This window comes from Leptonychotes weddellii, chromosome 5 (assembly GCF_054177405.1).
Source record: "Leptonychotes weddellii isolate Sample4059 chromosome 5, ASM5417740v2, whole genome shotgun sequence".
Lineage (NCBI taxonomy): Eukaryota > Metazoa > Chordata > Mammalia > Carnivora > Phocidae > Leptonychotes > Leptonychotes weddellii.
In genome coordinates this window covers 50466676-50479504 of record NC_138373.1, presented here as the reverse complement: position 1 = coordinate 50479504, position 12829 = coordinate 50466676, and the positions used below count along the sequence as shown (strand labels likewise).

The following is a 12829-nucleotide window of genomic DNA, read 5'->3' as shown; positions in this document are numbered from 1 at the left end:
GGCACAGATCTGTACTTCTGAAACAAATAATGCAATACATGTTAAGAAAAAAAAAGAAGATAGCAGGAGGGGAATAACGAAGGGAGGGAAATCAGAGGGAAAGACGAACCATGAGAGAGGATGGACTCTGAAAAACAAACTGAGGGTTCTAGAGGGGAGGGGGGTGGGAGGATGGGTTAGTCTGGTGATGGGTATTAAAGAGGGCACATTCTGCATGGAGCACTGGGTGTTATGCACAAACAATGAATCATGGAACACTACATGAAAAACTAATGATGTAATGTATGGTGATTAACATAACAATGAAAAAATAAATTAAAAAAGAATTAACACCTTCCTTCAGAATCCATTCCAAAAAACTGAAGAGGAAGGAATGCTTCCAAACTCATTTTACAAGGCCAACAGTATCCTGATACTAAAACCAAAGACACCGCCCCCCAAAAAAACGGAAAAAAGAAAAAGAAAAAAATGTATAGACCAATATCCCTGATGAACATGCAAAAATCCTCAGCAACATATTAGCAAACCAAATTCAACAGTACATTAAAAGTATCATACACCATGATCAAGTAGGATTTATTCCAGGGATGCAACAATAGTTCAGTATCTGCAACTCAATCAACATGATACACCACATTAAAATAATGAAGGATAATAACCATATGATCATCTCAAGAGAAGCAGAGAAAGCATCTGACAAAATTCAACACTCTTTGAAGATAAAAACTTTCAACAAAGTGGGTAGAGAGGGAACATACCTTAACATAATAAAGGTCATATATGATAAACCTACAGCTAACGTCATACTCAGTGGTGAAAAGCTGAAAACTTTTCCTCTAAGATTAAGAACTATTGCTCAACATACTGTTGGAAGTCCTCGCCACAGCAACTAGGCAAGAAAAACAAAAAAATTGGCTCTCTGCACCTCCCAATTTGACCAAAAGTTGCATCTTCTTGTGCAGTGCCAACTGCGTCCCTGAGTCAGGTTGGTGAAGGTTGGAGTAAATAAATTTGGCTGTATTAGGCACCTAGTCACCAGAGCTGCTTTTAACTCTGGCAAAGTGGATAGTGTTGCCATCACTGACCCCTTCGTTGAAATCAACTACATGGTATACATGTTGCAATATGATTCCACCCATGGCAAATTCAATGGCACAGTTATGGCTGAGAACAGGAAACTTGTCATTAATCGAAAGCCCATCTCCATATTCTAGGAGTGAGATCCCACCAACATCAATTGGGGTGATGCTGGTACCGAATATGTTGCGGAGTCCACTGGGGCCTTCACTACTGTGGAGAAGGCTGAGGGCTCAATTGAAGGGTGGAGCCAAGAGGGTCATCATCTCTGTCTCTTCAGCTGATGCCCCCATGTTTGTGATGGGCATGAACGATGAGAAAGATGACAACTCACTCAAGATTATCAACAATACCTCCTGTACCACACCAACTGCTGGCCCCTCTGGCCAAGGTCATCTATAACAACTCTGGCATCACAAAGGGACTCATGATCACAGTCCATGCCATCAGTGCCACCCAGAAGAACATGGATGGCCCCTCTGAGAAGACCATCCCTGCTTCTACTGGTGCTGCCAAGGCTGTGGGCAACATCATCCCTGAACTGAATGGGAAGCTCACTGGCATGGCCTTCTGTGTCCCCATTCCCAGTGTATTGGTCGTGGATCACACCTGCCACCTGGAGAAAGCTACCAGATACGATGACATCAAGATGGTGGTGAAGCAGGAATCAGAGGGCCCCCTCAAGGGCATGCTGGGCTGCACTGAGGACCAGTTGTCTCCTGCCACTTTAACAGTGACACCCACTCTTCCACCTTCAATGATGGGCCCACACTGCCATCAATGACCACTTTATCAAGCTCATTTCCTGTTATGACAATGAATTTAGCCACAGAAACTGGGTGGTCAATCTTATGGTCCACATGACCTTCAAGGAGTAAGAACCCCCTGGACAACTGGCCACAGGTAGAGCACAAGATGAAGAAAGAAGCCCTCAGATGCTATGGAGTCCTTGCCCCAGCTCATCTCCCAACACATTGAGAATCTCCCAACCTCAACAAGGTTTTCATCCCAGACACCATGAAGAAGAGAAGGGGCTTAGGGAGCCCTACCTTGTCATGTACCATCAATAACATACACTGTAGCAAGGCAAAAAAGAAAGAAAGACAAGAAAAGGACATCTAAATCATAAAGGAAGTAAAACTGTCACTATTTGCAGATGACATGGTAGTATATATATAGAAAACCCTAAAGACTCATCTGAAAATCTATCAGAACTAATACATTAATCCAGTAAAATTGCAGAACACAAAATCAATATACAGAAATCTGTTGCATTTCTATACACTAATGACAAACTATCGGAAAGAGAAATTAAGAACACAATCCCATTTCCAATCCCAACAAAATGCATAAAATGCCTAGGAATAAATTTCACCAAGAAGGTGAAGAAAGACCTGTACCCTGAAAACTATAAGATAGTGATGAAAACAATTGAAGATGATACAAATAAATGTAAAGATATGCCAATCTCATGAACTGGAAGAATTAATATTGCTAAGATGTCCATACTACCCAAAGCACCTACAGATTCAATGCAATCCATATCAAAATCATAATGGTATTTTTCATAGAACTAGAAAAAACAGTTCTAAAATTTATATGGAACCACAAAAGATGCCAAATAGCCAAAGCAGTCTTGAGTAAGAAAAATAAAGCTCGAATATCACACTCCTGGATTTCAAAATATACTATAAAGTTATAATATAATCAAAACAGTATGGTACTGGCACAAAAAGAGAAACACAGATCAGTAGAACATAAAAGACAACCCAGAAATAACACTTATGTGGTCAATTAATCTATGACAAAGAAGGCAAGAATATACAATAGGAAAATGAGTTTCTTCAATAAATAGTGTTGAGAAAACTGGACAGCTACATGCAAAAGAATGAAACTGGACTACTTTCTTAAACCATATACCAAAAATAAACTGGATTAAAGACTTAAATGTGGGGCGCGTGGGTGGCTCAGTCGGTTAAGCATCTGCCTTTGGCTCAGGTCATGATCCCAGGGTCCTGGAATCAAGCCCCACATCGGGCTCCCTGCTCAGCGGGAAGCCTGCTTTTCCCTCTCCCACTCCCCCTGCTTGTGTTCCCTCTCTCGCTGTGTCTCTCTCTGTCAAATAAATAAAATCTTCAAAAATACAATAAAATAAAGACTTAAATGTAAGCCCGAAACCATACAACTCCTAGAAGAAAACATAGGCAGTAAGCTCTCTGACATCAGTCTTATCAATATTTTTTTGGATCTATCTCCTCAGGCAAGGACAACAAAAGCAAAAATAGACAAATGGGACTACATCAAACTAAGAAGCTTTTGCACAGCAAAGGGAAACATCAACAAAACAAAATGGCAACCTACTGAATGGGAAAAAATATTCATAAATGATATATCCGATAACAGGTTAACATCCAAAACATACTAAAAAGCTCATATAACTCAGTATTATAAAAATAAGTAATATAATCTAAAAATAGAAAGAGGACCTAAATAGACATTTCCCCAAAGACGATATTCAGGTGACCAACAGGCACATGAAAAGATATTCACTAACAATCAGGGAAATGCAAATCAGGACCATAATGAGATAATTACTTCACCTGTGACAGAATGGCTAGTATCAAAAAAAAAATTACAAGTGTTGGCAAGGATGTGGAGGAAAAGGAACCCTTGCATTGTTGGTGGGAGTGTAAACCGGTACAGACACTATTGCAGGTTCCTCCTCAATAAATTAAAAATAGAACTATCATAAAATTCAGCAATTCTGGTTTTTATCTGAAAAATAGGTTTTTAACCAAAGGACAAAAAAAACACTAATCCCAAAAAGATATCTGCACCCCTGTGTTCACTGCAGTACAAGAGCCAAGACTAGAAACAACCTAAATGTCCATCAATAGATGAATGGATAAAGAAGACGTGGTATACATGTTCGCACGCACAGACACACACAATTACTCAGCCATAACAGAAGAATAAAATCTTGCCACTTGCGGCAACATGGATGAACTTAGAGGATATAATGCTAAGTGAAATAAGTCAAACAGAGAAAAACACATGGTATGATTTCACTTTTATGTGGAATCTAAAAAACAAAACAGAAACAGACTCAGATACGGAAAAGAAACCTATGACTGCCAGAACAGTAGGGAGGTGAAGGGGATGGACAAAACAGGTGAGGGGGACTAAGAGATACAATCTTCCAGTTATAAAATAAGTAAGATGAGGGAGGGGGATATAATGTACAGCACAGAGAATCAATAATATTTTAACAACTCTGTAAAGATGGTAACTAGACTTATTAAAGTGACCATTTCATAATGTATATAAACACTGAATCATTATGTTGTACACCTAAAACTAACAAAATATTTTGTCAAATATTCTTCAATAAAAAAAAGAGAGAAGGAAGTACAGAAATAACCTACATTAAGTCCTATATTCCTGAAATGCACACTTTTCAAAATTCCTTCCTATCATCAGATTCTAATTGTAGCAAAGATACCTGTTATTAATCAATCAAATATAGCCACAGTGCTAGCATTACTTTTATCTCTATGTCAAAAGTTAGTGCTACAAGAACTGCAGCAGAATGAGTTAGTTGACTGAAGTATGACTTTTCTTAATATTTTTGTATTACTTTCTTCTGTACTTGGGATGAAAAATTATACTTTAAAAATTCCTTATATTTTCAGAGGCTTTTGTTAAGTATGATGACAAAGATCTGGTCCGATTAAAATGTAATAATGATTAAGCAACTGAGCTTAAAATCTAGAAGGACTTGTGTAGATGATCCTACATGATACATTTTTCATTAAATACGAAGTTCTTCACAAACATGGTTTTCAATAAGCTATCAGACACCATTATTAAAAAAAAAATCACCATTCTACCTCATCATACTTTACTTTATATGCATTTCATATATTTCTTGTGGCTGAAGATAGTAACTACAACAAAATTAGCTTTCATATATTTTATAACATCCGGCCAAAAAAAAAGAAAAGTAACTCTTAACTTTACTATTGCTGATGTATGTCCTGAACCTCTTGAACAGGAGAGTAACCTAACTTCTTTCTGTACCAGTCAATAAATAAATGCTCTTGCCAGTGTTCACTCCACTTCTTGTCCTTTGAAGCCTAGTCTGAACATACACATATCCACTAACCTCTATATCAAACGGAAGGCAGGATCGTGTAGTGGAAAGAACACTGGACTGAGAGTCAGGAGGCCTGCGTTCTAGTTCCAACTCTGTCAACTATGAGCTGTGGACCTGGGGAAGTCACTTAACCATTCTGGGTCTCAGTTTCCTCATCTGTAAAATGAGGGGATTAGATTAGAGAATCCCTAAAGTTGTTCACGCAAACTATCTAAGATTCTAGGTTAACCAAACAAAGCTACATTATCACACAGATCATTAGTTCTTCTTCCTTCTCTAATTGGAACAAGTCCCTTTGTGGACTGAAAAGCAGTAAAGCTGTACTCAAGAGCAGTGCTTCCCAAACTTTAACGTGCACATGGAATCATCTGGGAATCTTGTTGAAATAGAGATAATGAATCCATAGGTCTGAGTGGCATCTGAGATGCTGCATTTCTAACAAGCTTCCATGTGATGATGATGATGGTCAACAAAATACATTTTAAGTAACAAGCTCTAGAATAGCTTCTCAGGGCATAGAAACTGCAATCTCACTAATCATCTATACTTTTTGGTTTTCTATAGTGAGACTACCCTTTTATAAGTAAACATTGCCTCTCTTGTCAAGGAACTTACAAGATATCTTGGATTTTTCTGCATAAAATTATTCCTTAATTATACAGATTTTAGAAAATATTCTGAGTAGTAAAAGCCAGCTATGAATTATGAATAAATACTTCTTAAAGACGTATTTTATCATTGTAAAACCATTCATAAGCCAAATTTTTTCAAGTAAGAAGAAAAATATCCTTTCCTTCCTTCATTTCCCAAACATATTTCTGGATCTTGACATCTCAAGAATATTCAGATAAACTAAAAGAGTGCTTTGGGTAGAAATCTAGGTAAGTCTGCATGAATCACTTCATGATTCTCTGAAATGGTCAAAACCCCGAACTTGAGCCCTCCATAGCTTGAGAGTTTTCTGTGCATGCTTTCACACCACTTGTTCCATTCTACCCCAATCCACGCAGTAGGGAAAGGCAGTATAATAAATTACCACACATTTTAAGCGTCCTAGATTAGCTGGTGATCCCAAAGGATGGTTACCCAGAATAGGGAAAATAAAATAAAATAAAATAAAAGAGATACCCTTCAATTTTTCTTGATGACATAGAGATTGATCCCAATACATAAATTGGGGGAGGGAGGGGCAGAAAGGAAATTTAAGCCTTTCACTCAATCGTATTTATGTACTGGTCGGCTCTTATTAAGAGAAAAGATGCTTTGTGTGCTTCTCTCCTTATTGACTCCCTTATCTCTGTCTCATTTTTAATACAAGTAGTCATAAATTTCATAATCAAAAGAACCTCTAAACTCATCCTTAAATTTCAAGGATATCCTGATTTTTAAGCTGTCATTCTCTGTAGATAAAATTAAAGCACTAAGAGTATTTAAGAAGACTGTCAGTACTACCTGATATCATAAAGCAATTCTGACTATATTATTAAAAACTCCATAAAAAATTTTTAAATTGCAAAATGCTAATCTAATTTATTTACAAGGAAGGAGAAACAGTGGGAAAATGGAAGTTGGAACACATTAATATTCCCCTGTATTTTTCTGGCACCACTGAATGCAAGATTATTAACAAAAATTCCTTTGGAGAAGTAAAAACTACCTGGGTTTGGAGGAAAAAAGAAAAACTCATATAAATGTGGCTACTTTAGAGAAACAAACCTTAGCACACAATGCAACTTTACAAAATACCTGAGAGCCAACAGCTGGAAATGTAACTCCTTGTTCCTTAAGGTTCTTAATCATTGCTGATATTAGACTAAGCTGTGGATCATTCTTAAATTCATCTGTCCATTCAACCATAAGAGCCTTTAATTTTTCACAGACTTTAGGATGACCCTGAAAATAGAGAAAATTTTAATAAAAAAGTACTAATTTCCTGGCTAATGATATAACACAGATATGTTTAATATAGAAATTATAAAGTGCTATAGACATTTTTTTGAATCACAAATAACCCCTAGCTATAGATGATACATAAGAAAACAGAGTTGGTTACTAGAAATAATCAAATTTTTTTCACACTATGAAAAAACAATAGATGATACCAACATACATACCTCATACCAATTAAAACAGATTAAGTATGTAATAACTTATTTTGGAGGTCAGAGAGATGGAAATTTTCAGAGTACTTTGCAACTAAGTGAGCTTTCTACATCAGGAAGACACAGAAAAGTACTCTGTTTTGTGTTGGTTATTTGCAGACCAATAAAAAATAAGTTGGAAAAGAGAAAATAAATGATACAATTCCTTTATTCCTAATCTCTGACTTTTAAAAATATGCTTGACTGTGTATTTTTTCCAAGTTGTTTAATTATCCGAGGCCTGGTTTGAGGCCCACTGTATGTCAATATTTCTAGAAACTTCATTTCTTCAAAATAACATCTCCCCCTCAAGTATAAAAATCACTCTGTTCACTGTAAAACATTTGGAAAATGAAGAAGTCCTTTCTCTTATGTGTAGCTGTTTGCTTTTCAAAACAGTTGTTTGTGCTACTAAATACAAGTTTGAATATCTCATTTTCAACTAAATTACAGAAAACATTATACTAAAATCTCTTCATAAACAGTCATACATTTTGATGGACATTCAGGACATTAAAAGAATGATTATTAACTAGTAGAAAATACCTAAATGTAACTGAATAGCGCAAAACAGGAAAAGAACCATAATCATGCTTGACAAGGAAATACAGAAATTCTGTAAAGAATTATGTAAATTATCTCATTTCTGTACTGTTTCCTACTAAAACCTGGAAATAATCATTTTCCCAAAAAACATGAGGCATTTTCCCTTTTAACATCTTAAAATTTTTCTTGATTATATGATATCCCATCCTCCCTCCTCCCAAGAGTCAGAAATAATTACCTGTAGAATGCACAAATTTTTACTGGGAAAACTCATACATTACTTAGTAACTTGATTTTTTTTAATTCCTTGAATTGCATAAATTGTATTCTTTATTCTACATTCAGTTAAATAAAAAGCATAGCATTAAAATCCTGCCATGGTCAGGTAGTGGCCTTACTCATGTCACAATGAAAACAGTGTCATATTTTGGCAGTATTTCTGTTCTACATTGGGAAAATACCTCAGTGGCTACACAAATGGTTACAAAAACTGTGCCTATAACAGACTGGTATTAATTAACCAGATGGAGAAATACATGTATTTTCTTATTAGATGAAAGGAATGATCAAGAAAACAGGTTAAATATACTCTAACCTGGCTTAAAAAAAAAAAAAAAAAATTCTCCAAGTATATAAATTTATAGTCTCTTCAGCAAAACATTTACTTTACTTACATACTGGATAGACAGAGCCTAGGAAGGATTATAAAAAAAAGCAAAGCACAAACCAGTCCTTTGTGATTTAAAACGTGAAAAACCGAACATTAAAATACACAAAGAAGACTGTGTTAATTCATTTCTGGAAATAATGTTCCTTACCTTGTTTAGTACGTTGCTCACCTCACTAGCAAAATCTCTTGAACATACTTCTAAATGAAAAATTTTGCCACAGTTTGATACACATGCTCCTAGAAGCTAAAAGTATAAAATCACAAGTTAAAATAAGGGCTCAATTTTAGCAGATAGTTTTGTGGTAAAACTTAAAATGCAATCACTTACAGTCAGAGCTTGCATAGCAACATGAGGATCTTTATGGTTCACCCTCCTCATAATAGACCGAAGACAATCTTTAGGTCTAAAAAATGAGAAATGTAACAATCAATTAGTAGTATATCCAGGTTTTCCCCCCTTAACTATAATAGGCAATAGACTACTATACAAAAGGTAGACTACGGTAGTTTAATTTTTATTAATGACACAAATGAACAGTACACTAACAAGTTCCTTTAAATTTTTCAAATAAAATTAACAGGCTCTCTTCCTTAGCAATCATAGATTAGGCATTTCACACTAATCCTGGATGAAAAAAAGTTCTGAAAATGAAATGACAGACCAAAATTTCCACTTCCAGTCATGATGGAATAATTGGAACTAGACTTACACTCTTGCTATAAACAATGAGAAAACTGGAAAAATATATTTGAAGTATACACTCAGGTCACTGTTTGGGACATTAGGCCACAGGCAGTGCTGAATAATCTCTAAGAAGGAATATAATTAGATAAGCCAGACATTTGCCTCAACTTTCCACTCAGAGGCACTTTCCAGATACCAGTACAGACTTTCTGCCTAAAGGCAGTTTCTGGATCCTGGTGCAGAGATGGTGATCCCAAGAAGAGAATAGTAATCTCACTGAGTTGAAGGGAAAGAAATCAGAATGCAGGGAGGCTGAGGAAGCTAGAATTTGCAAGACAGAGTAGAAGGAGCTATATGAAGAAATAGTCCTGGATACTTGCAAAGGAGTCCACTTAGGTCTACTGTGGAAAGAACCACACATGCATAGATTAAAACCTCCTAAGGCTGAGCAAAAAGTGACTGCGAGCTGTATGCTGAAGAGTTCCCAAAGCTCACAGAGTTGTCAGAGTTTGTATCAAAATGGAAAGTCCTTGTTAAATATATAGAGCATCCTGTGGATACACAAGAGTTTAGGACTTGGTATTGGGACTGAACTGTCGAAAAGACTACTCTAAATCCATCCTATAACTACCTAAAAACAAGCCACAGAAGGATAAAGTTGATCCAAATGTAACATATGTTCAGAGAGAATAAAGTCTAATACTCTTTAACAACAACAAAACCTGGTACTTGATATAAAATTCATGACACTAAACATTCAGTCAAAAATTATTAGATATGATACAACACACAACTAGGAGAAAATTCAGTCAACTGAAAATGAAGAAATGAGATAACGAATTAGCAATCAAAGACTCTGTATAAGCTAATCTAAGTATACTCAAGGATGTACAACAAATCATCAACATAATGAGGAAAGAAATGGTGTAAAAAGGATAAAGCTTAAAAAAAGAAAATACTTCTGGAAATGAAAAATGTTTTTAAAAAGAATTAATCAGATAAGAATAAAAGATCAGTAAACTTGAAGACATGCTTGAAGTACATGAATTTAAGTACAGAGGAAAAAAAGACAAAAAAAATTTAATATAGAACCATCACTAAATACATTTTTAAAAGAGAAATGGAAATTTTAAAAAATCACAAAAAATATTCAATTGATATATAAGACAATAAACAAAAGTTCAACAGAAGAAACATATCATCTAGAAAAATGGCAAGTTTTAACATTTTAATCCAACCATATCAACAGTTATATTAAATGAAAATGGTCCAAACACATCAAGTAAGAAAGATTGCTAGACTGGATTAAAAAAACAGGACTGGGGGTGCCTGGGTGGCTCAGTCATTTAAAAGTCTGCCTTTGGCTCAGGTCATGATCCCAGGATCCTGGGCGCTTCTTGCTCAGCGGGGAGTCAGCTTCTCTCTATCCCTCTGTGTGTGCGCGCTCTCTCTCTCTAGCTCTCTCTCTCAAATAAAATCTTTATTTAAAAAAAAAAAAGCAGAACCTACCTAAATGCTCCCTACAAGAAACTGTTTAAATATAAAGACATATGTAACTTAAAAGTGAAAGAATGGAGGAAAGAAAGATATACTAAGCAAACATAAACCACAAGAAAGCTGGGGTAGCTATATTAGTATCAGGCAAACTGCACTTCAAAACAAGCCACATTACCAGGGATATAGAATAAAATTACAAAATGATAAAGGGATCAATTCTCCAAGGAGACATAATAGACCAAGATGTGTAAATCTTATCTAAAAACAAAGCTTCAAAATACATGAAGCAAAAACTAATAAAACTGAAGAGAGACAAATCCACAATTTAGTTGGAGATTTCATTCCTTTGTTAGAAATTGATAAAACAATTAAACAGAAAAATAGGTTTGGGAACACTCTACTCTACCATAGCAGAATATATATCATTTCCAGTACATACAGATTATTTACCAAGAAAGACCATATGTTGAACCATTAAAAAAACTTAATTTTTTAAAAAACTGAAATGATACATGCTATGTTGTTAGACCATGATAAAATTATACTATAAATGAGTAATATGAAGAAAACTGGAAAGTCTCCAAGTTCTAAATAACCACAGTTGGTCATAATACATTATCCTTTTTAAAGATTATTGGGCTTGATTACAGTATAATTAAGGATTTCTGTACCTTTGTACGTAACTAGTCTATGGTTTTCCATTCTTTATTTTTGTTATTGACCTATTGCAGGCCTCATAAAGTGAGTTCCAACAAAGAAAATTCTGAGCCCAGATGGCTTCACTAGTGAATTGTACCAAACAAGTACCATTATGCTAAATATACAAATTTTTTGTAGATGTCCTTTAACAGGTTGAGGAAATTACCTTTAGTTCTTAAATTAATGGAAGATTTTGTTACAAATGTATACTGATTTTTTTCAAAGGAACTTTCCACATTTATTGAGATGATTCTATGGGGTTTTTTCTTTAGTCTGATGAGATGGTGAATTACACTGATTTATTTTCAAGTGGTGAACCAAGCTTGTCATGTCTGGGATAAATTCCACTTGACTTTTCTTTAAAGAACCAGCTCTACTTTTGAACTTTCTCTACTGTTTTTCTCTTTTCAATTTCATTAATCTCTGCTCTTATTTTCCTTTCTTTTCTTTTGCTTCCTTTAAGTTTGTTCTTCTTGTTTATTAAGATAAAAACTTAGATCACCGACTTGAGAGATTTCTTCTTCTAATATAAGCATTTAATGATATAAATTTACTTCTATGGATTGCTGTAGCTACATCCTACAAGTGTTGATATATTTCATTTTCACTTTCATTTCACTGAAAATACTTTCCAACTGCTGTTGTGATTTCCTCTTTGACCCATAGGTTATTAGCCCAAAATGGAGATAAAACGTAATCATAAAAAAGTAATTGAAAAGAAAGAAAACTGGAGGAAAAAAAGGAACAGAGATAAAACATAATTGAAAACTACTAGCAAAATGGAAGCTTTAAATCCAACCATATCAATAATTACATTAAATGTAGTCTCAACACTCCAATTACTAGGCAGAGACTGTCAAATTGGATAAAAAAACAAGAAACAAGTATATGCCAACTATAAACTATAAGAAAATCTATTTTCTATAGTTATAGATAGTTTATCTTATAGATAGATAATCTAATAGATTAAAAGAAACAAGACAGGAAAAGACATATCAACATTAATCAAAAGAAAGTCAAGTGGCTTCAACAATTTCAAACAAGATAAAAAGGGACATTTCATAATAATGAAAGGGTTACTTCTCTAAGGAAAACATTAACAATTCTAAGTGCATAAGAGAATTTCAAAATATATAAAAGAAACTTGGATAGAAATGAAAGGAAAAACTGACAAATCATCTAGAACTTCAACATACTCCCCTCTCAATAATTTGACAGTATAAGTAAAACAAACAAAAATTATGGATATGGAATAACTAAACACTACCACCTATCTGGACCTACTGAACATTCTACTCACACATGGCAGATAACACAATTTTCAAGTCTATAGAAAATTCACCAAGATAGATCACATT

The 12829-nt window shown here is 34.8% G+C and overlaps 1 protein-coding gene across 1 annotated transcript in view; it reads right to left on the bottom strand.

Moving 5' to 3' along the window:
* STAM (signal transducing adaptor molecule) overlaps positions 1–12829 on the bottom strand; it is an 80377-nt gene that overhangs the window by 29811 nt on the left and 37737 nt on the right. The window contains exons 3-5 of the mRNA XM_081820689.1: positions 8919–8994; positions 8739–8834; positions 6980–7126 (exon numbers count right to left, since the gene is read on the bottom strand). Coding sequence (XP_081676815.1) covers positions 6980–7126; positions 8739–8834; positions 8919–8994 — 319 coding nt within the window. The remainder of the gene's footprint in view (positions 1–6979; positions 7127–8738; positions 8835–8918; positions 8995–12829) is intronic.